The sequence below is a fragment of the Bufo bufo genome, chromosome 1 (assembly GCF_905171765.1).
Source record: "Bufo bufo chromosome 1, aBufBuf1.1, whole genome shotgun sequence".
NCBI lineage: Eukaryota > Metazoa > Chordata > Amphibia > Anura > Bufonidae > Bufo > Bufo bufo.
The window spans coordinates 798,017,938-798,040,408 of NC_053389.1; the positions used below are offsets into that span (position 1 = coordinate 798,017,938).

At 42.3% G+C, this 22,471-nt stretch overlaps 1 protein-coding gene across 1 annotated transcript in view; it reads left to right on the forward strand.

The window, feature by feature from the left end:
* Window positions 1–22,471, forward strand: part of LOC120988562 (venom factor-like) — a 170,604-nt gene that overhangs the window by 130,962 nt on the left and 17,171 nt on the right. Inside the window, exons 34-36 of the mRNA XM_040416090.1 lie at window positions 2,650–2,737; window positions 4,438–4,527; window positions 15,265–15,370. Coding sequence (XP_040272024.1) covers window positions 2,650–2,737; window positions 4,438–4,527; window positions 15,265–15,370 — 284 coding nt within the window. The remainder of the gene's footprint in view (window positions 1–2,649; window positions 2,738–4,437; window positions 4,528–15,264; window positions 15,371–22,471) is intronic.

Sequence of the window (22,471 nt, forward strand, 5' to 3'; positions counted from 1 at the left end):
GCCCACATTTTAACGTGTGCGGACTACTGGGTTGCCACCCTGCTGGATCCCCGGTACAAAGACGATGTGCCCACCTTACTTCCTACACTGGAGCGTGATAGGAAGATGCGCGAGTACAAGCGCACGTTGGTAGACGCGCTACTGAGAGCATTCCCAAATGTCACAGGGGAACCAGTGGAAGCCCAAGGTGAAGGCAGAGGAGGAGCAAGAGGTCGCCAACGCAGCTGTGTCACGGCCAGCTCCTCTTAGGGCAGGGTTAGCATGGTAGAGATGTGGAAAAGTTTTGTCACCACGCCACAGCTAACTGCACCACCACCTGATACGGAACGTGTTAGCAGGAGGCAACATTTCACTAACATGGTGGAACAGTACCTGTGCACACCCCTCCACGTACTGACTGATGGTTCGGCCCCATTCAATTTCTGGGTCTCCAAATTGTCCACGTGGCCAGAGCTAGCCTTTTATGCCTTGGAGGTGCTGGCCTGCCCGGCGGCCAGCATTTTGTCTGAAGGTGTATTCAGCACGGCAGGGGGCGTCATTACAGACAAACGCAGCCGCCTGTCTACAGCCAATGTGGACAAGCTGACGTTCATAAAAATGAACCAGGCATGGATCCCACAGGACCTGTCCATCCCTTGTGCAGATTAGACATTAACTACCTCCCCTTAACAATATTTTATTGTACTCCAGGGCACTTCCTCATTCAATCCTATTTTTATTTTCATTTTACCATTATATTGCGGGGCAACCCAAAGTTAAATGAACCTCTCCTCTGTCTGGGTGCCGGGGCCTAAATGTGTGACAGTGGCCTGTTCCAGTGGTGGGTGACGTAAGGCCTGATTCTCTGCTATGACATGAAGACTGATTCTGTGCTGACATGAAGCCAGATTCTCTGTTACGGGACCTCTCTCCTCTGTCTGGGTGCCAGAGCCTAAATGTGTGACAGTGGCCTGTTCCAGTGATGGGTGACGTGAAGCCTGATTCTCTGCTATGACATGAAGACTGATTCTGTGCTGACATGAAGACTGATTCTCTGTTACGGGACCTCTCTCCTCTGTCTGGGTGCCTGGGCCTAAATATGTGACAGTGGCCTGTTCCAGTGGTGGGTGACGTGAAGCCTGATTCTCTGCTATGACATGAAGACTGATTCTCTGCTGACATGAAGCCTGAATCTCTGTTATGGGACCTCTCTCCTCTGCCTGGGTGCCTGGGCCTAAATATGTGACAGTGGCCTGTTCCAGTGGTGGGTGACGTGAAGCCTGATTCTCTGCTATGACATGAAGACTGATTCTCTGCTCACATGAAGCCTGAATCTCTGTTATGGGACCTCTCTCCTCTGCCTGAGTGCCTGGGCCTAAATATGTGACAGTGGCCTGTTCCAGTGGTGGGTGACGTGAAGCCTGATTCTCTGCTATGACATGCAGACTGATTCTCTGCTGACATAAAGCCAGATTCTCTGTTACGGGACCTCTCTCCTCTGCCTGGGTGCCTGGGCCTAAATATCTGATAATGGACTGTTCCAGTGTTGGGTGACGTAAAGCCTGATTCTCTGATATGACATGCAGACTGATTCTCTGCTGACATGAAGCCATATTCTCTGTTACGGGACCTCTCTCCTCTGCCTGGGTGCCGGGGCCTAAATATATGACAATGGACTGTTACAGTGGTGGGTGACGTGAAGCCAGATTCTCTGCTATGGCATGAAGACTGATTCTCTGCTGACGTGAAGCCAGATTCTCTGCTATGGGACCTCTCTCCAATTGATATTGGTTTATTTTTATATATTTTATTTTTATTTTAATTCATTTCCCTATCCACATTTGTTTGCAGGGGATTTACCTACATGTTGCTGCCTTTTGCAGCCCTCTAGCTCTTTCCTGGGCTGTTTTACAGCCTTTTTAGTGCCGAAAAGTTCGGGTCCCCATTGACTTCAATGGGGTTCGGTTTCGGGACGAAGTTCGGGTCGGGTTCGGATCCCGAACCCGAACATTTCCGGGTAGTTCAGCCGAACTTCTCGAACCCGAACATCCAGGTGTTCGCTCCAACTCTACTTACCACTCTTCATTCCCGAGTCCTCTTCTCCTTCAGGTTCTATCTCATACAAGGTCCTGACACTGGCCTGCAAGACCTAAAACCAGACTCTAAATTATAATTCAGACCACCCTAGAACATGAAAATGAACCCAAACCTTCTCATTCTGTTACAAAAACTTGGTGGACACATTTATGATCAGTAATTTTGAAGTCAGTCTAAGTACGGCACATAGGAAAGGTGTTAGATACGTGTATAAATGGACTTCTCCACATCCCTTGAACTTCACTCTACACTTTGTGTATAAAGGTTGGTAGGTCCCTTGGATAGGATTTATTGACTTTGATAACAATGTGTAACACTAGAGTTTGTGTTTGAAGTCTGATTATAAAGTAGGAATGTTGGACTTTCCATTTACATCTATTTGGCTCCACTTGGCACTGATATCTCTTATACACTGAGAGTCACCGGTTACATTGACAGTATTTTTAGGGTCAGCCTTGACAAGTTAACAACACACTTTTTACTTCATAAAAAGTGAGCTAATAAAGTGTCTATATGTTAGAAGTTGATTATATCCAAAACCCATGGAATAACAAAAACTTGGGATATCCACAGACACCGCAAACCTGTAGATGCTACCATGTCCATCATTGATATTTCCATGATGACTGGATTCTCCCCAGATGAAAAAGATCTAAACAAGGCAAGTAAAGGTCAATAAAAAGGGATGTGGCGCATGTATCATAGGAGAGCTTCTATTTTCATGTACAGTCGTGGCCAAAAGTTTTGAGAATGACACAAATATTAGTTTTCACAAAGTTTGCTGCTAAACTGCTTTTACATCTTTGTTTCAGTTGTTTCTGTGATGAAGTGAAATATAATTACACGCACTTCATACGTTTCAAAGGCTTTTATCGACAATTACATGACATTTATGCAAAGAGTCAGTATTTGCAGTGTTGGCCCTTCTTTTTCAGGACCTCTGCAATTCGACTGGGCATGCTCTCAATCAACTTCTGGGCCAATTCCTGACTGATAGCAACCCATTCTTTCATAATCACTTCTTGGAGTTTGTCAGAATTAGTGGGTTTTTGTTTGTCCACCCGCCTCTTGAGGATTGACCACAAGTTCTCAATGGGATTAAGATCTGGGGAGTTTCCAGGCCATGGACCCAAAATGTCAACGTTTTGGTCCCCGAGCCACTTAGTTATCACTTTTGCCTTATGGCACTGTGCTCCATCATGCTGGAAAATGCATTGTTCTTCACCAAACTGTTGTTGGATTGTTGGAAGAAGTTGCTGTTGGAGGGTGTTTTGGTACCATTCTTTATTCATGGCTGTGTTTTTTGGGCAAAATTGTGAGTGAGCCCACTCCCTTGGATGAGAAGCAACCCCACACATGAATGGTCTCAGGATGCTTTACTGTTGGCATGACACAGGACTAATGGTAGCCTTTTCCAGATGCCCCAAACAATCGGAAAGAGGCTTCATTGGAGAATATGACTTTGCCCCAGTCCTCAGCAGTTCCATTCACCATACTTTCTGCAGAAGATCAATCTGTCCCTGATGTTTTTTTTGGAGAGAAGTGGCTTCTTTGCTGGCCTTCTTGACACCAGGTCATCTTCCAAAAGTCTTCGCCTCACTGTGCGTGCAGATGCGCTCACACATGCCTGCTGCCATTCCTGAGCAAGCTCTGCACTGGTGGCACTCCGATCCCGCAGCTGAATCCTCTTTAGGAGACGATCCTGGTGCTTGCTGGACTTTCTTGGACACCCTGAGGCCTTCTTAACAAGAATTGAACCTCTTTCCTTGAAGTTCTTGATGATCCTATAAATTGTTGATTGAGGTGCAATCTTAGTAGCCACATTATCCTTGCCTGTGAAGCCATTTTTATGCAACACAATGATGGCTGCACTCGTTTCTTTGCAGGTCACCATGGTTAACAATGGAAGAACAATGATTTCAAGCATCACCCTCCTTTTAATATGTCAAGTCTGCCATTTTAACCCAATCAGTCTGACATAATGATCTCCAGCCTTGTGCTCATCAACATTCTCACCTGAGTTAACCAGACGATTACTGAAATAATCTCAGCAGGTCCTTTAATGACAGCAATGAAATGCAGTGGAAAGTTTTTTTTTGGGATTAAGTTAATTTTCATGACAAAGAAGGACTATGCAATTCATCTGATCACTCTTCATAACATTCTGGAGTATATGCAAATTGCTATTATAAAAACTTAAGCAGCAACTTTTCCAATTTCCAATATTTATGTAATTCTCGAAACTTTTGGCCACGACTGTACATCGGGTAATACAGACATGCTATACTGACACAATGAGAACGTTTTTTGAAGATCAAGGCTGTTATGTTATCTTAACCAGAATATTGTTATGTTTTCCAGCTTAAGAATGGAGTGGACAAGTACATCTCTTTATTTGAGATAAACAAAGGGGCATTCGAAAAAGGAGCTCTAATCATCTACCTGCAGCAGGTGAGAAGTCAATTGGTTACATGTCCATTGCTGTTTCGTTTAACATTACAATAAGTAAAATTTTATGAGGTTCATCTATAATACCATATCATATGTACTATACTATATAACATATAATAATATAGTTACGCATAAAAGGAAATAAAATAGGATGCTCATGGTTGCACTCATGCCATACATACAAATGAATTCTATCTTCCATGACAACACCATACCTCTCAGAGACAGGAAACCTGCTTAAGGACATAAGAAAGGGCCTTTTCTTTCCCCTCAGCCATTTCCTGTCCTTACAAGGTAAGAAACATGACTGGAGCTCTTGAAAGCTCTGGTCATACATAGTGGCTCTTTAGCTACTGGGGCTTTATTGTGGTCCTGACTGGAGTCTCCCAGAGAAAAGTTTGGTACTTTTGTTGGTTTGCATGCAATAACATTTTGAAGGTGTCACAGACTGAAAGGAGTAAGGGTTGGATAGTTGATAGTGACACAATCATTTGTAGGAGGTCATCTGACTCTGGGAGAACAATTTTTAACATAACAAAAGAATGCTTATTGGGGAAAAACATTTTTCTTAATAATTTTAAAGGGTTTTCTGACTTTTTTATACTGATGTCCTATGCTCTGGTCACCAGTATCTGATTGGTGGGGATCTAACACACATGTGAGTGCCGTGGCCTTCTTGCAGCTTACCCTATACCAGTGACATCACACTCATAGGTCACGTGGCTTAGGTGCAGCTCAGTTCCAGTTCCTGACTGTGATAGACATTTTAATTGCTGGTTCAAAAACCGGTTAAGGAACGTAGCTAAGTTCCTTTTTGATACATCAATTGCCAATGGAAAAGATATCCCTCAAAATGAAAATAAATTAAATTATTAAAGTTAAAGGGGTTCTGCACTTTGTTTTAACTGATGATCTATCCTCTGGATAGATCATCAGCATCTGATCGGCGGGGGTCCGACACCCAGGACCCCCGCCGATCAGCTGTTTGAGAAAGCAGCGGCGCTCCAGCAGCGGCGCGGCCTTCTCACTGTTTACTGCCGCCCAGTAACATCACGACTAGTATCAACTAGCGTGGGCGGGGCTAAGCTCCATTCAAGTGAACAAAGCTTAGCCCCGCCCACGCTAGTTGATACTAGTCGTGACGTCACTGGGCCAGCGGTAAACAGCGAGAAGGCCGCGACGCTGCTGGAGCGCCGCTGCCTTCTCAAACAGATGACCGGCGGCGGTCCCGGGGGTTGGACCCCCGCCGATCAGATGCTGATGATCTATCCAGTTAAAACAAAGTGCAGAACCCCTTTAAGCAAAAAGCATAGATGTGGTAGGCGATAACATGTGCTCGGCGGCACAAAATCAGAAACCATATGTCCTACCACAATGCGGGGGGTTCCAGTGCACATCCATGAATCCCGGAGGGAAAGCAAAAACCATCTATCCCTGGGCTAGATGATGATGTGTTATTGAAGGACAGGGTGGGCAAAGAACTGTCCCTGATATTGCCCTACAGGGGGGTGCTATTCTGGCCCTGATAGCCTAACCACAGACCACCCACCCTGATAAGAGCGACCCCGTCCGGAACCTTACCCCTTACCCTATATAAAAATGGCCCTGGTAAGCCCCTAGCCCCTAGGCCCCTGACTTCCAGGTGATCACTATATAGATCTATGTGTTTTTGACTCATTATAAAAGTATATCATAAGTATATTGCACCCCTCTGTGTATCACACATATATATATAGCACACCTATACTAGTCCTTAAAAGGACTTTTGTGGCCCTATTAGCTAGCGATTTCTGTCCCTAACAGCCTGTCCCTGCTCCACACAGCAACCTCTCCCTACACTGGCAAAACACTGAATGTAAAATGGTGCCCAGATCAGGTTTATTTATAAGGTAGGGGGTATGTCCATGTGCTGAAATGTCTCAATTGGCTGTCCTGTACCACCTGATGGATGTGTCATGGGTCAAAGTTCTTCATAATGTAAAAGAATATGGCGGGCGCGAATTTCTCCATATGTTCGCATGTTCGGCGAATCGCGAACACGCAAAGTTCGCCGCGAAATGACTGCCGGGCGAACCGCAAGGCCATCTCTACATACAGGTTCTGTATGGTATCCCGTGGCACATTTGCCTACAGATGTTGCAGCTGGGCCTGTAGATCCTGCACGTAGATCCTGCGCACACATAGGTTTCTGAAACTGGAGCCGCATCTGGTCCTATAAATGTTGGCCTGTCCATCTGGTAAATGGATAAGCCAAGGAAGTGATGCAATCACCTGGAAATAGTCAGGGCAGAGACCAGGGTGTGCAATGAAGGGGCCACCTGTGTCTGGATGGTGGACAAAAAAATTGTGGGAGCTAATTCTCTCTTCCAGTTGTCTGTCTGGGTTATCTGGAGCCTGTTAACCATGTGTGCTTGCTCCCAACCCCTCCTAAAAGCTAGGTCTGAATGGCCTAGATGACAGACAATTCGTTAAAATGACCATCTTGCTTCTCTTAGTCTAATGATGCACCCCATCTTAAAGTGTGCCAACTGGGCAAAAAGTCTTTACGTCCTCTTGTTGCAAGACTTAGCGTCTAATTAGACCACATCTGTAATTATCAACTTTCTCTGACTATATCCATCCTCCATCTTCTGATATCACTATGGAGGATTTGAGTATAGCTAGATCCATGACTCTTTTTTATGACGCCAGCCCTGTCTTACAGTATCTTGGGTTGCTGAGGTTTGAGTAGCTAGAAGGCAATTTCAAAGGCCCTAGATGACAAAACACAGATCACACCCAACCATATATACAGGACTCATCAGAGCAGGGAACAGCTGGACCCAAATTAATATCAATATTTGCAATCGGGGGCATACCCTTTCTTCTGTCTAGGCATACCCTGATATTGGGGCTCCTGCCTGATGGTAGTTGGGGTGCCCTTGGTGTTATGAGTGTTGTAAGGGTGCAAGTCAGGAGATGTAGGTGCCGTTCCAAACAATTGACAGTGCAAATCTTTCCAGAGAGCAACGTGTGGATATAAGTGAGGATGGGGGTTGTAGTACTCCCCTATATCTCTCCAAAGTCCCTCTCTTTGCAGAATCTAAGGCTGGCATTTATGACTCTTGCAATGGTGGCTGTAATTTCCAGATGAGGGGTACAGAACTGAGATACGACTGGCCAGGTCATGTCTAAGTGTGAAGGGTGTTTAAGCAATGTCCCTCTCACTGCAGTACAGTCTTCATCAACCTTAACCACCTGCCGCCACGCTAACGCCGAAAGGCGTCATTGCTGCGGCGCGCCCAAGTCACACTAACGCCGATTGGCGTCATCTCGCGTGAGCCGAGATTTCCTGTGAACGCGCGCACACAGGCGCGCGCGTTCACAGAATCGGAAGGTAAGCGAGTGGATCTTCAGCCTGCCAGCGGCGATCGTTCACTGGCAGGCTGGAGAAGATTTTTTTTTTAACCCCTAACAGGTATATTAGACGCTGTTTTGATAACAGCGTCTAATATACCTGCTACCTGGTCCTCTGGTAGTCCCTTTTGCTTGGATCGACCACCAGAGGACACAGGCAGCTCAGTAATAAGTAGCACCAAACACCACTACACTACACCCCCCCCGTCACTTATTAACCCCTTATTAACCCCTGATCACCCCATATAGACTCCCTGATCACCCCCCTGTCATTAATCACCCCCCTGTAATTGATCACCCCTCTGTAAGGCTCCATTCAGAAGTCCATATGTTTTTTACGGATCCACGGATACATGGATCGGATCCGCAAAACACATACGGACGTCATTGATCACCCCCATGTAAGGCTCCATTCAGACATTTTTTTGGCCCAAGTTAGCGGAAATTGTTTTTTTTTTTTTTTTCTTACAAAGTCTCATATTCCACTAACTTGTGTCAAAAAATAAAATCTCACATGAACTCACCATACCCCTCACGGACTTCTTCTCACGCTTTAGGGCCACTAAAATGCCAGGGCAGTATAAATACCCCACATGTGACCCCATTTCGGAAAGAAGACACCCCAAGGTATTCCGTGAGGGGCATATTGAGTCCATGAAAGATTGAAATTTTTGTCCCAAGTTAGCGGAAAGGAAGACTTTGTGAGAAAAAAAAAAAAAAAAACAATTTCCGCTAACTTGTGCCAAAAAAAAAAAATTCAATGAACTCGCCATGCCCCTCATTGAATACCTTGGGGTGTCTTCTTTCCAAAATGGGGTCAGTTTATACTGCCCTGGCATTTTAGGGGCCCTAAAGCGTGAGAAGAAGTCTGGGATCCAAATGTCAAAAAATGCCCTCCTAAAAGGAATTTGGGCCCCTTTGCGCATCTAGGCTGCAAAAAAGTGTCACACATCTGGTATCAACGTACTCAGGAGAAGTTGGGCAATGTGTTTTGGGGTGTCATTTTACATATACCCATGCTGGGTGAGATAAATATCTTGGTCAAATGCCAACTTTGTATAAAAAAATGGGAAAAGTTGTCTTTTGCTGAGATATTTCTCTCACCCAGCATGAGTATATGTAAAATGACACCCCAAAACACATTCCCCAACTACTCCTGAGTACGGCGATACCAGATGTGTGACACTTTTTTGCAGCCTAGGTGGGCAAAGGGACCCACATTCCAAAGAGCACCTTTAGGATTTCACAGGTCATTTTTTACACATTTTGATTTCAAACTACTTCACATACATTAGGGCTCCTAAATTGCCAGGGCAGTATAACTACCCCACAAGTGACCCCATTTTCGAAAGAAGACACCCCAAGGTATTCCGTGAGGGGCATGGCGAGTTCCTAGAATTTTTTATTTTTTGTCCCAAGTTAGCGGAAAATGATGATTTTTTTATTTTATTTTTTTCTTACAAATTCTCATATTCCACTAACTTGTGACAAAAAATAAAAAATTCCATGAACTCACTATGCCCATCAGCGAATACCTTGGGGTATCTTCTTTCCAAAATGGGGTCACTTGTGGGGTAGTTATACTGCCCTGGCATTCTAGGGGCCCAAATGTGTGGTAACTAGTTTGAAATCAAAATCTGTAAAAAATGGCCGATGAAATCCTAAAGGTGCTCTTTGGAATGTGGGCCCCTTTGCCCACCTAAGCTGCAAAAAAGTGTCACACATCTGGTATCACCGTACTGAGGAGAAGTTGGGCAATGTGTTTTGGGGTGTCATTTTACATATACCCATGCTGGGTGAGATAAATATCTCGTCAAAAGACAACTTTTCCCATTTTTTTTATACAAAGTTGGCATTTGACCCAACTTCTCCTGAGTACGGAGATACCACATGTGTGACACTTTTTTGCAGCCTAGGTGGGCAAAGGGGCCCACATTCCAAAGAGCACCTTTAGGATTTCACAGGTCATTTTTTACACATTTTGATTTCAAACTACTTACCACACATAAGGGCGCCTAGAATGCCAGGGCAGTATAACTACCCCACAAGTGACCCGATTTTGGAAAGAAGACACCCCAAGGTATTTCGTGATGGGCATAGTGAGTTCATGGAAGTTTTTATTTTTTGTCACAAGTTAGTGGAATATGAGACTTTGTAAGAAAAAAGAAATAAAAATAAATCATCATTTTCCGCTAACTTGTGACAAAAAAGAAAAAGTTCTATGAACTCACTATGCCCATCAGCGAATACCTTAGCGTGTCTACTTTCCGAAATGGTGTCATTTGTGGGGTTTTCATACTGTATGGGCATTGTAGAACCTCAGGAAACATGACAGGTGCTCAGAAAGTCAGAGCTGCTTCAAAAAGCGGAAATTCACATTTTTGTACCATAGTTTGTAAACGCTATAGCTTTTACCCAAACCATTTTTTTTTTACCCAAACATTTTTTTTTTATCAAAGACATGTAGAACAATAAATTTAGAGAAAAATTTATATATGGATGTCGTTTTTTTTAAAAAAAATGACAACTGAAAAATGTCATTTTTTTTGCCAAAAAATCGGTAAATTTCGATTAATAACAAAAAAAGTAAAAATGTCAGCAGCAATGAAATACCACCAAATGAAAGCTCTATTAGTGAGAAGAAAAGGAGGTAAAATTCATTTGGGTGGTAAGTTGCATGACCGAGCAATAGACCGCTAAAGTTGTGGAGTGCCGATTTGTAAAAAAGGGCCTGGTCACTAGGGGGGTATAAACCTGTGGTCCTTAAGTGGTTAAACTGCAAATATCTTGTGTAATTTTTCAAACATTTTTGTTTAATTTTTGGTACTTAATATGCACACTTTTGGGGCATTTTTTTATGATTGCATTGTACTCATTTTGGGCTAAAAAAACTTTTTTTTAATTGTTTTATTCAATTTTTTCAATTGGTTCTTTTTAATCCTTTCATGAAAATGGCCATTGACATTTTTGGATTTAAATTTTTTCTCCCCATATTCCAAAAGCCATAATTTTTTTTATTTCAATTTTATTGACTGACTCTAATGTCCAACCATGCAGATTCTGGCCCTTTTAGATCTTTCCTTTCTCATTCTTTCTGGAGCACTATGAAGTAGAGATAGCTGACTTGATGCAAACATCTCCAGAGACAATTGTTCTCTAGGCCTATTACTCTAAGGATTGAGCACATGTAGGTTCTCTCACTTCCTCAGAAAATCCACTATACCTGAACTACTACTAAGTCTAACACCTAACTTCCTACAGGGGAAAGTCAGGATTATTAACCTGTGACTAAACCATACTGAGATATGCTGGTACATTACAAGACATATTAACTGTATTAACCACCTCAGCCCCCAGTGCTTAAACACCCTGAAAGACCAGGCCACTTTTTACACTTCTGACCTACAGTACTTTCACCGTTTATTGCTCGGTCATGCAACCTACCACCCAAATGAATTTTACCTCCTTTTCTTCTCACTAATAGAGCTTTCATTTGGTGGTATTTCATTGCTGCTGACATTTTTACTTTTTTTGTTATTAATCGAAATTTAACGATTTTTTTGCAAAAAAATGACATTTTTCACTTTCAGTTGTAAAATTTTGCAAAAAAAAACGAGATCCATATAGAAATTTTGCTCTAAATTTATAGTTCTACATGTCTTTGATAAAAAAAAAATGTTTGGGTAAAAAAAAAATGGTTTGGGTAAAAGTTATAGCGTTTACAAACTATGGTACAAAAATGTGAATTTCCGCTTTTTGAAGCAGCTCTGACTTTCTGAGCACCTGTCATGTTTCCTGAGGTTCTACAATGGCCAGACAGTACAAACACCCCACAAATGACCACATTTCGGAAAGTAGACACCCTAAGGTATTCGCTGATGGGCATAGTGAGTTCATAGAACTTTTTATTTTTTGTCACAAGTTAGCGGAAAATGATGATTTTTTTTTTTTTCTTACAAAGTCTCATATTCCACTAACTTGTGACAAAAAATAAAAACTTCTATGAACTCACTATGCCCATCACGAAATACCTTGGGGTCTCTTATTTCCAAAATGGGGTCACTTGTGGGGTAGTTATACTGCCCTGGCATTCTAGGGGCCCAAATGTGTGGTAAGGAGTTTGAAATCAAATTCTGTAAAAAATGACCTGTGAAATCCGAAAGGTGCTCTTTGGAATATGGGCCCCTTTGCCCACCTAGGCTGCAAAAAAGTGTCAGACATCTGGTATCTCTGTATTCAGGAGAAGTTGAGGAATGTGTTTTTGGGTGTCTTTTTACATATACCCATGCTGGGTGAGATAAATATCTTGGTCAAATGCCAACTTTGTATAAAAAAATGGGAAAAGTTGTCTTTTGCCAAGATATTTCTCTCACCCAGCATGGGTATATGTAAAATGACACCCCAAAACACATTCCCCACCTTCTCCTGAGTACGGAGATACCAGATGTGTGACACTTTTTTGCAGCCTAGGTGGGCAAAGGGGCCCATATTCCAAAGAGCACCTTTCGGATTTCACAGGTCATTTTTTACAGAATTTGATTTCAAACTCCTTACCACACATTTGGGACCCTAGAATGCCAGGGCAGTATAACTACCCCACAAGTGACCCCATTTTGGAAAGAAGAGACCCCAAGGTATTCGCTGATGGGCATAGTGAGTTCATGGAAGTTTTTATTTTTTGTCACAAGTTAGTGGAATATGAGACTTTGTATGAAAAAAAAAAAAATCAGCATTTTCCACTAACTTGTGACAAAAAATAAAAAATTCTAGGAACTCGCCATGCCCCTCACGGAATACCTTGGGGTGTCTTCTTTCGAAAATGGGGTCACTTGTGGGGTAGTTATACTGCCCTGGCATTTTCCAGGGGCCCTAATGTGTGGTAAGTAGGTAAATGACCTGTGAAATCCTAAAGGTGCTCTTTGGAATATGGGCCCCTTTGCCCACCTAGGCTGCAAAAAAGTGTCACACATGTGGTATCGCCGTATTCAGGAGAAGTTGGGCAATGTGTTTTGGGGTGTCATTTTACATATACCCTTGCTGGGTGAGAGAAATATCTTGGCAAAAGACAACTTTTCCCATTTTTTTATACAAAGTTGGCATTTGACCAAGATATTTCTCTCACCCAGCATGGGTATATGTAAAATGACACCCCAAAACACATTCCCCAACTTCTCCTGAGTACGGCGATACCAGATGTGTGACACTTTTTTGCAGCCTAGATGCGCAAAGGTGCCCAAATTCCTTTTAGGAGGGCATTTTTAGACATTTGGATACCAGACTTCTGCTCACGCTTTGGGGCCCCTAGAATGCCAGGGCAGTATAAATACCCCACATGTGACCCCATTTGGTTTCCGTGAGGGGTATGGTGAGTTCATGTGAGATTTTATTTTTTGACACAAGTTAGTGGAATATGAGACTTTGTAAGAAAAAAAATAAAAAATTCCGCTAACTTGGGCCAAAAAAATGTCTGAATGGAGCCTTACAGGGGGGTGATCAATGACAGGGGGGGTGATCAATGACAGGGGGTTGATCAATGACAGGGGGGTGATCAGGGAGTCTATATGGGGTGATCACCACAGTCATTTATCATGCCCCTGTAAGGCTTCATTCAGACGTCCGGATGCGTTTTGCGGATCGGATCCATCTATCAGTGCATCCGTAAAAATCATGCGGACATCTGAATGGAGCTTTACAGGGGGTTGATCAATGACAGGGGGGTGATCACCACAGTCATTGATCATGCCCCTGTAAGGCTTCATTCAGACGTCCGGATGCGTTTTGCGGATCCGATCCATCTATCAGTGCATCCGTAAAAATCATGCGGACATCTGAATGGAGCTTTACAGGGGGGTGATCAGGGAGTCTATATGGGGTGATCACCACAGTCATTGATCATGCCCCTGTAAGGCTTCATTCAGACGTCCGGATGCGTTTTGCGGATCCGATCCATCTATCAGTGCATCCGTAAAAATCATGCGGACATCTGAATGGAGCTTTACAGGGGGTTGATCAATGACAGGGGGGTGATCACCACAGTCATTGATCATGCCCCTGTAAGGCTTCATTCAGACGTCCGGATGCGTTTTGCGGATCGGATCCATCTATCAGTGCATCCGTAAAAATCATGCGGACATCTGAATGGAGCTTTACAGGGGGGTGATCAGGGAGTCTATATGGGGTGATCACCACAGTCATTGATCATGCCCCTCTAAGGCTTCATTCAGACGTCCGGATGCGTTTTGCGGATCCGATCCATCTATCAGTGGATCCGTAAAAATCATGCGGACATCTGAATGGAGCTTTACAGGGGGGTGATCAATGACAGGGGGGTAATCAATGACAGGGGGGTGATCAGGGAGTCTATATGGGGTGATCAGGGGTGATCAGGGGCTAATAAGGGGTTAATAAGTGACCGGGGGGGGGGGGGGGTGTAGTGTAGTGTAGTGGTGCTTGGTGCTACTTTACTGAGCTACCTGTGTCCTCTGGTGGTCGATCCAAACAAAGGGGACCACCAGAGGACCAGGTAGCAGGTATATTAGACGCTGTTATCAAAACAGCATCTAATATACCTGTTAGGGGTTAAAAAAAACACATCTCCAGCCTGCCAGCGAACGATCGCCGCTGGCAGGCTGGAGATCAACTCTCTTACCTTCCGTTCCTGTGAGCGCGCGCGCCTGTGTGCGCGCGTTCACAGGAAATCTCGGCCATCGCGAGATGACGCATATATGCGTGACTCTGCGCAGGGCTGCCACCTCCGGAACGCGATCCTGCGTTAGGCGGTCCGGAGGTGGTTAAATAACATTATATTAAAAGAACAGTTTGCAACTACCCTATTCTAGGGTATTGAACACACCACATTGACACTCTGGACACATTTTTTAATGAAAGACCGAGATACGTGCTTTCCATACCCGTGCATCAAAAACGTGCCATAGGTCATGGTGCATCAGAGGCCCTCTCCATAAGAAAAGGGGCCGCCCATAAACCAATCCTGGTCCCTCTGGCCCAGAAGGCTCCTACATGGGACCAGGAATAGTGGCCCTTCCACAGCCAAAGCTGGAGAAGTGCCAGTTTTGCTCTGGCTTCCACCCCAAGTGTTGGCCAAGAGCCAATTTCGAGGTCTGGGGTTTGCAGGGGGGTGAGGAACTAGATGGCAAATGTTAACTTGACATTGACTTGGCATGGCTTTCTTTCTTTCTTTAGGAAGAAGGCTGCAGTAATCTACATTGCTGTTATATTTTCATGCTGTAATTGAGGTTGTCATAATGTTTGAGGAATCCATTTCCACAGGGACTATAATCTTAAACTTTTTTTTTTTTTATGTATTTTTTATCCCGGCAGGTCTCGCACAGTGAGGAACAATGTCTGAAGGTTAAACTTAACAGAAATTTAAATGTGGGACTTGTCCAACCTGGATCCATCACAATCTATGACTATTATTCACCAGGTAACTTTATAGACTTGGGAAACTGAAATGGAAAACCTTTAGTCCTCAGATCGCTATAGACTGATGTAAAAAAGCAACACACCATTTATACTGCAACCCAACCTTCTACAGTATGTACTGTAATCGGATGAAATATTAGAAGCTGTATGGCCCCAATAGCTACAAATAGTTCAAACATGAAAAAACAGGTTAGAAAATTAGTAATGATCTCAAAAACTTAAAATAACTTTGTACAGATAGTGCTAATGAAAATGGGAAACTTTCTGTTTCCTCTAGCTCACATTTCTGCTGTGTAGACTGGGACATGTTCGGCAGAGTCATTTCATTATTAGAGGGCAGGGAGTGGAATGACAAATCACAACTGGACTGTATTCTGGAGGCCTAGATAATACATTATACATTGTACACACAGATACAACTGTATATGAAGCTCCTTTGCTACTCCCTGGTCTCTTTAGATGGCGGCATAGTCCTGGAGACTGTACTGTCTATTAACACTTTTCTCCCCATTAACTCCTACTTTATTGCATCTGCCATAATGCACACACAGCCTGCTGTACTGTCTATACAGACAATACCTAAAGTTTTGTGGGTGTCTCTAATATGTCCATCCCTAGTAGGTTATCCATGGGGTCTTCTGATACTTAGCAAAATAAAGTCAGTCCAATAAAGTCCAATATGCCAGCAATGGAAATACACAGGCAATCCATTCCATCCATTCTATAGCTTCCAGCACCAGCGGCTGCCCAAAACAGCTGATTGGTGAAGTTTCCAGGTGTTCCAGTTGACACCCACTGATCCATTTGATAAATAAAATTCCTGGAAAAGCCCATTTCAACTTATTTTGTATCTTTTTTGGTACTTAAAATTTAAAGGCTATGCACACTTTAGTAATTTGGTGTCTCTGACAGCCATAGCATTGGCTGTAAGTGTATTATGTAATTTACTTACATCCTGCTTGCCTGGATCTTACAGCCAATGCATTACAATACAGAAGTATTGTAATGCATTGTAAAGGGGATCAGACCCCAAAAAGTTGAAGTCCCAGAGTGGGACAAAAAATAAAGTGAAAAAAAGAAAGTTTTCCCAAATTATTTTTAATAAAAATAAAAAATTAAAATTTTTAAGTAAAAAAAAAATGTCCTTTTCCCAAAAGCGTCTGTATCGACCGGCTCTATAAAAATATCACATGACCTAACCACTCAGGTGAACAACGTCAAAAAAATAAAATAAAAGCTGTGCTAAATAAACCATTTTTTGTCACCTTACATCAGTAAAAGTGCAACACCAATCGATCAAAAAGGCGTATACCCCCCAAAATAGTACCAATCCAACCGTCATCTCATCCCACAAACAATGAGCCCCTACCTAAGACAATCGCCCAAAAAAATAAAATATTGCTCTCAGACTATGGAGACACTAAAACGATTTTAATTTTTTTTAAACGCTGTTATTGTGTAAAACTTAAATAAATAAATAAAAATTATACATATTAGGTATTGCCGCATCTGTAACAACCTGCTCTATAAAAATACCACATGATCTAACCTCACAGGTGAATACCGTAAAAAATAAATAAATAAAAACGGTATAAAAAAAGCAATTTTTTGTCACCTTACATCACAAAAAGTGTGATAGCAAGCGATCAAAAAGTCATATGCACCCCAAAATAGTGGCAATCAAACCATCATCTCATCCCGCAAGAATGATGCCCTACCTAAGACAATCGCCCAAAAAATAAATAAATATGGCTCTCAGACACTAAAAATTTTTTTTTGGTTCAAAAATGATATTGTTGTGTAAAACTTTAATAAATAAAAAAAGTATACATATTAGGTATTGCCACGTCCGTAATGGCCTGCTGTAAAAAAATATCACATGACCTAACCCATCAGGTGAACACCGTAAAAAATAAAAAAATTAAAAGTGTGTCAAAAAAGCAATTTTTGGTCACCTTACATCACAGAAAGCGTAATACCAAGCGATCAAAAAGTCATATGCATATACCAGTCAAACCATCATCTCATAAAAAAAGAATGAGACCCTACTTAAGACAGTTGCTTAAAAAATAAAAAAAAACTATGGCTTTCAGAATATGGAGACACTAAAAAATCTTTTTTTTTTTTAATGCTTTATTATGTAAAACAGAAACAAACAAATAGCACATGATCTAAGCTGTCAGATGAACGTTGTAAATTAAAAAAAATAAAAACGGTGCCAAAACTGCTATTTTTTGTTACCTTGCCTCACAAAAAGTGTAATATAGAGCAACCAAAAATCATATGTACCCTAAAATAGTACGAAAAAAACTGCCACCTTATCCCTTAGTTTCCAAAATGGGGTCACTTTTTCTACTTTAGGGGTAAATCATGGGGTCTTCAACTGTGACATGGCAGCTTAAAATTATCCCAGTGAAATCTGCCCTCTAAAAACCATATGGTGCTCCTTTTCTTCTGTTCCCTGCCATGTACAACAGTTTATGACAACATATGGGGTGTTTCTGTAAACTACTGAATATTACAGAATATTAAGTTTTGTTTGGCTGTTAACCTTTGCTTTGTTAGTGGAAAAAGATGGATTAAAATGGAAAATCTGCCAAAAAAGTGAAATTATGAAATTCCATCTCATAGCAACATAGTACATAAGGCCGAAAAAAGACATTTGTCCATCCAGTTCGGCCTGTTATCCTGCAAGTTGATCCAGAGGAAGGCAAAAAAAAAACTGTGAGGTAGAAGCCAATTTTCCTCACTTTAGGGGAATAAAACAATTCCTTCCCGACTCCAATCAGGCAATCAGACTAACTCCCTGGATCAACGACCCCTCTCTAGTAGATATATCCTGTAATATTATTACGCTCCAGAAATACATCCAGGCCCCTCTTGAATTCCTTTATTGTACTCACCATCACCACCTCCTCAGGCAGAGAGTTCCATAGTCTCACTGCTCTTACCGTAAAGAATCCTCTTCTATGTTTGTGTACAAACCTTCTTTCCTCCAGACGCAGAGGATGTCCCCTCGTCACAGTCACAGTCCTGGGGATAAATAGATGATGGGAGAGATCTCTGTACTGACCCCTGATATATTTATACATAGTAATTAGATCTCCCCTCAGTCGTCTTTTTTCTAACGTGAATAACCCTAATTTTGATAATCTTTCAGGGTACTGTAGTTGCCCCATTCCAGTTATTACTTTAGTTGCCCTCCTCTGGACCCTCTCCAGCTCTGCTATGTCTGCCTTGTTCACTGGAGCCAAGAACTGTACACAGTACTCCATGTGTGGTCTGATTAATGATTTGTAAAGTGGTAGGACTATGTTCTCATCACGGGCATCTATGCCCCTTTTGATGCAACCCATAATCTTATTGGCCTTGGCAGCAGCTGCCTGACACTGGTTTTTACTGCTTAGTTTGCTGTTTATTAAAATTCCTAGGTCCTTTTCCATGTCAGTGTTACCGAGTGTTTTATCATTTAGTATGTACGGGTGACTTGCATTATTCCTTCCCATGTGCATAACCTTACATTTGTCAGTGTTAAACCTCATCTGCCACTTATCTGCCCAAGCCTCCAATCTATCCAGATCCCTCTGTAGCAGTATACTGTCCTCTTCAGTGTTAATTACTTTACACAGTTTAGTGTCATCTGCGAAAATTGATATTTTACTATGCAAGCCTTCTACAAGATCATTAATAAATATATTGAAGAGAATAGGGGCCAATACTGACCCCTGAGGTACTCCGCTAGTGACAGTGACCCAATCTGAGTGTGTACCGTTAATAACCACCCTCTGTTTTCTATCATTGAGCCAGTTACTTACCCACATACAGACGTTTTCTCCCAGTCCAAGCATTCTCATTTTATATACTAACCTTTTATGTGGTACAGTGTCAAATGCTTTGGAGAAGTCCAGATACACGACATCCATTGATTCGCCGCTGTCAAGTCTAGAACTTTCCTCCTCATAGAAACTGATTAAATTAGTTTGACATGACCGATCCCTCACGAAGCCATGCTGATATGACGTTATTTGCTTATTTCCATTAAGATGCTCTAACATAGCATCTCTCAGAAAACCTTCAAACAGTTTACCCACAACAGATGTTAAACTTACCGGCCTATAGTTTCCAGGTTCTTTTTTTGGACCCTTTTTGAATATTGGCACCACATTTGCCATGCACAATCCTGTGGGACATTCCCTGTCAGTATAGAATCTGCAAATATCAGAAATAAGGGTCTGGCTATGACATTACTTAATTCTCTTAGGATACGGGGGTGTATGCCATCCGGTCCTGGCGATTTGTCTATTTTAATATTTTTAAGTCGCTGTTGTACTTCTTCCTGGGTCAGACAGGACACTTTTAATGGGGAAATTACTTTTCCATTCTGTATTTCATCTGACAGTTTATTTTCCTCAGTGAATACATTGGAGAAAAAAATATTTAACAGCTTTGCTTTCTCCTCGTCGCTCTCTGCGACTCCCCCCTCATTACTCTTTAAAGGGCCGACACCTTCAGATTTATACTTTTTAACATTTATATAATTGAAGAACATTTTAGGGTTAGTTTTATTCTCTTTGGCAATTAATCTCTCGGTCTCTAGTTTGGCCGCTTTTATTTAATTTTTACATGTTCTATTCCCTCACAGTAGTTATGCCCAGATACGTGCCCCCTCACAGTCGTTATGCCCAGATATGTGCCCCCTCACAGTTATTATGCCAGATCGGGAGACCTTTGGGGCCATTCAACTGGCCCACGACGACCAATCCACATTCCAGGAAACTGTTCATCTAGCTGGCACGTTCCCTGAGTTTTTCCAGCAAGATGGTGCACCACCACATTATGGGTGTCAGGTCCGAGCATTCCTAGATGAACAGTTTCCTGGAAAGTGGATTAGTCGTCGTGGGCCAGTTGAATGGCCCCCAAGGTCTCCCAATCTGACCCCCTTAGACTTTTATCTTTGGGGTCATCTGAAGGCAATTGTCTATGCTGTGAAGATACGTGATGTGCAGCACCTGAAACTACGGATACTGGAAGCCTGTGCTAGCATTTCTCCTGCGGTGTTGCTATCAGTGTGTGAAGAGTGGGAGAAGAGGGTTGAATTGACAATCCAACACAATGGGCAGCACATTGAACACATTTTATAAGTGGTCAGAAACTTGTAAATAACTCATGAAAGAATAAAGTTACGTTAAAACCAAGCACACCGTTGTTTTTCTTGTGAAATTCCCAATAAGTATGATGTGTCACATGACCCTCTTCCTATTGAAAAAACAAAAGTTGGATTCAAAAGGGTCGACTTCAAAATGGCCGCCATGGTCACCACCCATCTTGAAAAGTTTCCCCCCTCACATATACTAATGTGCCACAAACAGGAAGTTAATATCACCAACCATTCCCATTTTATTAAGGTGTATCCATATAAATGGCCCACCCTGTATAATGTGTCTCAGAATGGCTTGGATAAGTAAAAGTGTTCCAAAGTTATTACCACATAAAGTGACACATGTTGGATTTGCAAAAAATTGCCTGGGCAGGAAGGTAAAAACTGGCCTGGGGTAGAAAGGGTTAAGTCACATTCATATCAGTAAGATAATAATTAAACTATAATGAGTGTTTAGGAGGTCAGAGATCAGAGATAAGGAAATGTCAGCTGAGCTCCCTGACTGAACAGAGTGAAAATTCAGAGCATGTTGCTAGAAAAACTCAAGGCTGCACAGAGACTGGGGTTCGAAATGTTTAATAAAGACCAACTGAAAGTTTATACCCAAAGCTCCTTTGAAAAATGAAAGGTGGAATATGGTTGCCATTAGAGATGAGCGAATTTCTTCAAAATTCTATTTGGCTGCTTCGCAGAATTTTACAAAAATTTTTTGTTTTGTGAGCAATTACTTTGTCACAAAATGCATTTTTTTGTAAGGAGCGGGTACAATGACAGGGAGCTGCGATAGCACTGCTCCCCATCATTGTACCCCTCAGATGCCGCGATCATGTATGCATCTTAGAGTAAAAACAGAGTAAAATTAACAGAAAAAAATAACATCATACTTACCACCTCTATTTGCTCGTGATGGGCCAGCCGCCGGCATCTTGCTTGAAGATCTGGTGCGAAATCTCGTGTGGCCTGTTGTCACGCCGTCCACGTGGTGACTTCATACTTTACCACGCACGGGATTTTGCGAGCAAATGGAGGAGATAATTATGATATTTAATTTTTTTTACGCTATTTCAGGTTAAATCAATTTGCTACCGTGAAGCACAAGGAAATTCGCTTAACTCTAGTTGCTATGGATAACTAAGCCAGTTTTTTTTTCTTCAGTTTTGATAAATCTCCTCCATAATCTTTAAAAAATATTAAAGGGCTTCTGTCACCCCCCAAACATCAATTTTCAGTTTTTGACTTAATATATTTGCTAATGTTTACAGATTTGATATATACCCCTCTTACCTCGGACTTTAGTGATATGTAAATTTCTTCACTACCAGCAAGTTGGACAGGCTTGCTCATAGCCGCCGTATCCTCTGTCTGAAAAAAGGCCCCTCCTCCTCTTGATTGACAGGTCTAGCGAGCGCTCTCATCCTCCAGCTGGCCCTGCCTGCAGCTCAAATCCCACGCCTGCGCCGTACCGGTCCTCATTCGAAGAGAAGGATGCTCACTTGGCTGCTTCTTCCTCAGTGCGACTGCGCCGATGACGTCAGCCGTACACCCGGAAGAGAAGTCTTTATTAAGTCTATATATTAAGTCATAAACTGAAAATTGGTATTTGGGGGGTGACAGAAGCACTTTAAGTATTTTTACTGCCTGTGTGTTTATGCAAAATGCACAGGCATCTTTTATAGGTAATAGCACAGGTTAGCCCTGAGTACCTTTGTTAGGCCCAAGGCTGTTCCTTAAAACCATCATACAAGGTGTATAACTAGTAAACAAAATTAGATCCCCCCTTCCTTCTAATACCACAATGGCTATTAACGGAAAATCATGACAACTAAACAGCCAGGAACAGAGTTTTTATAGGGGTCACAGTTGTCAGTGGCAAACTTTCCCTCATCTTTGGCTGATTGCTCGGGTAAAACGGCAAAAGCACTGGCCACAATATCAAAGTCCAAG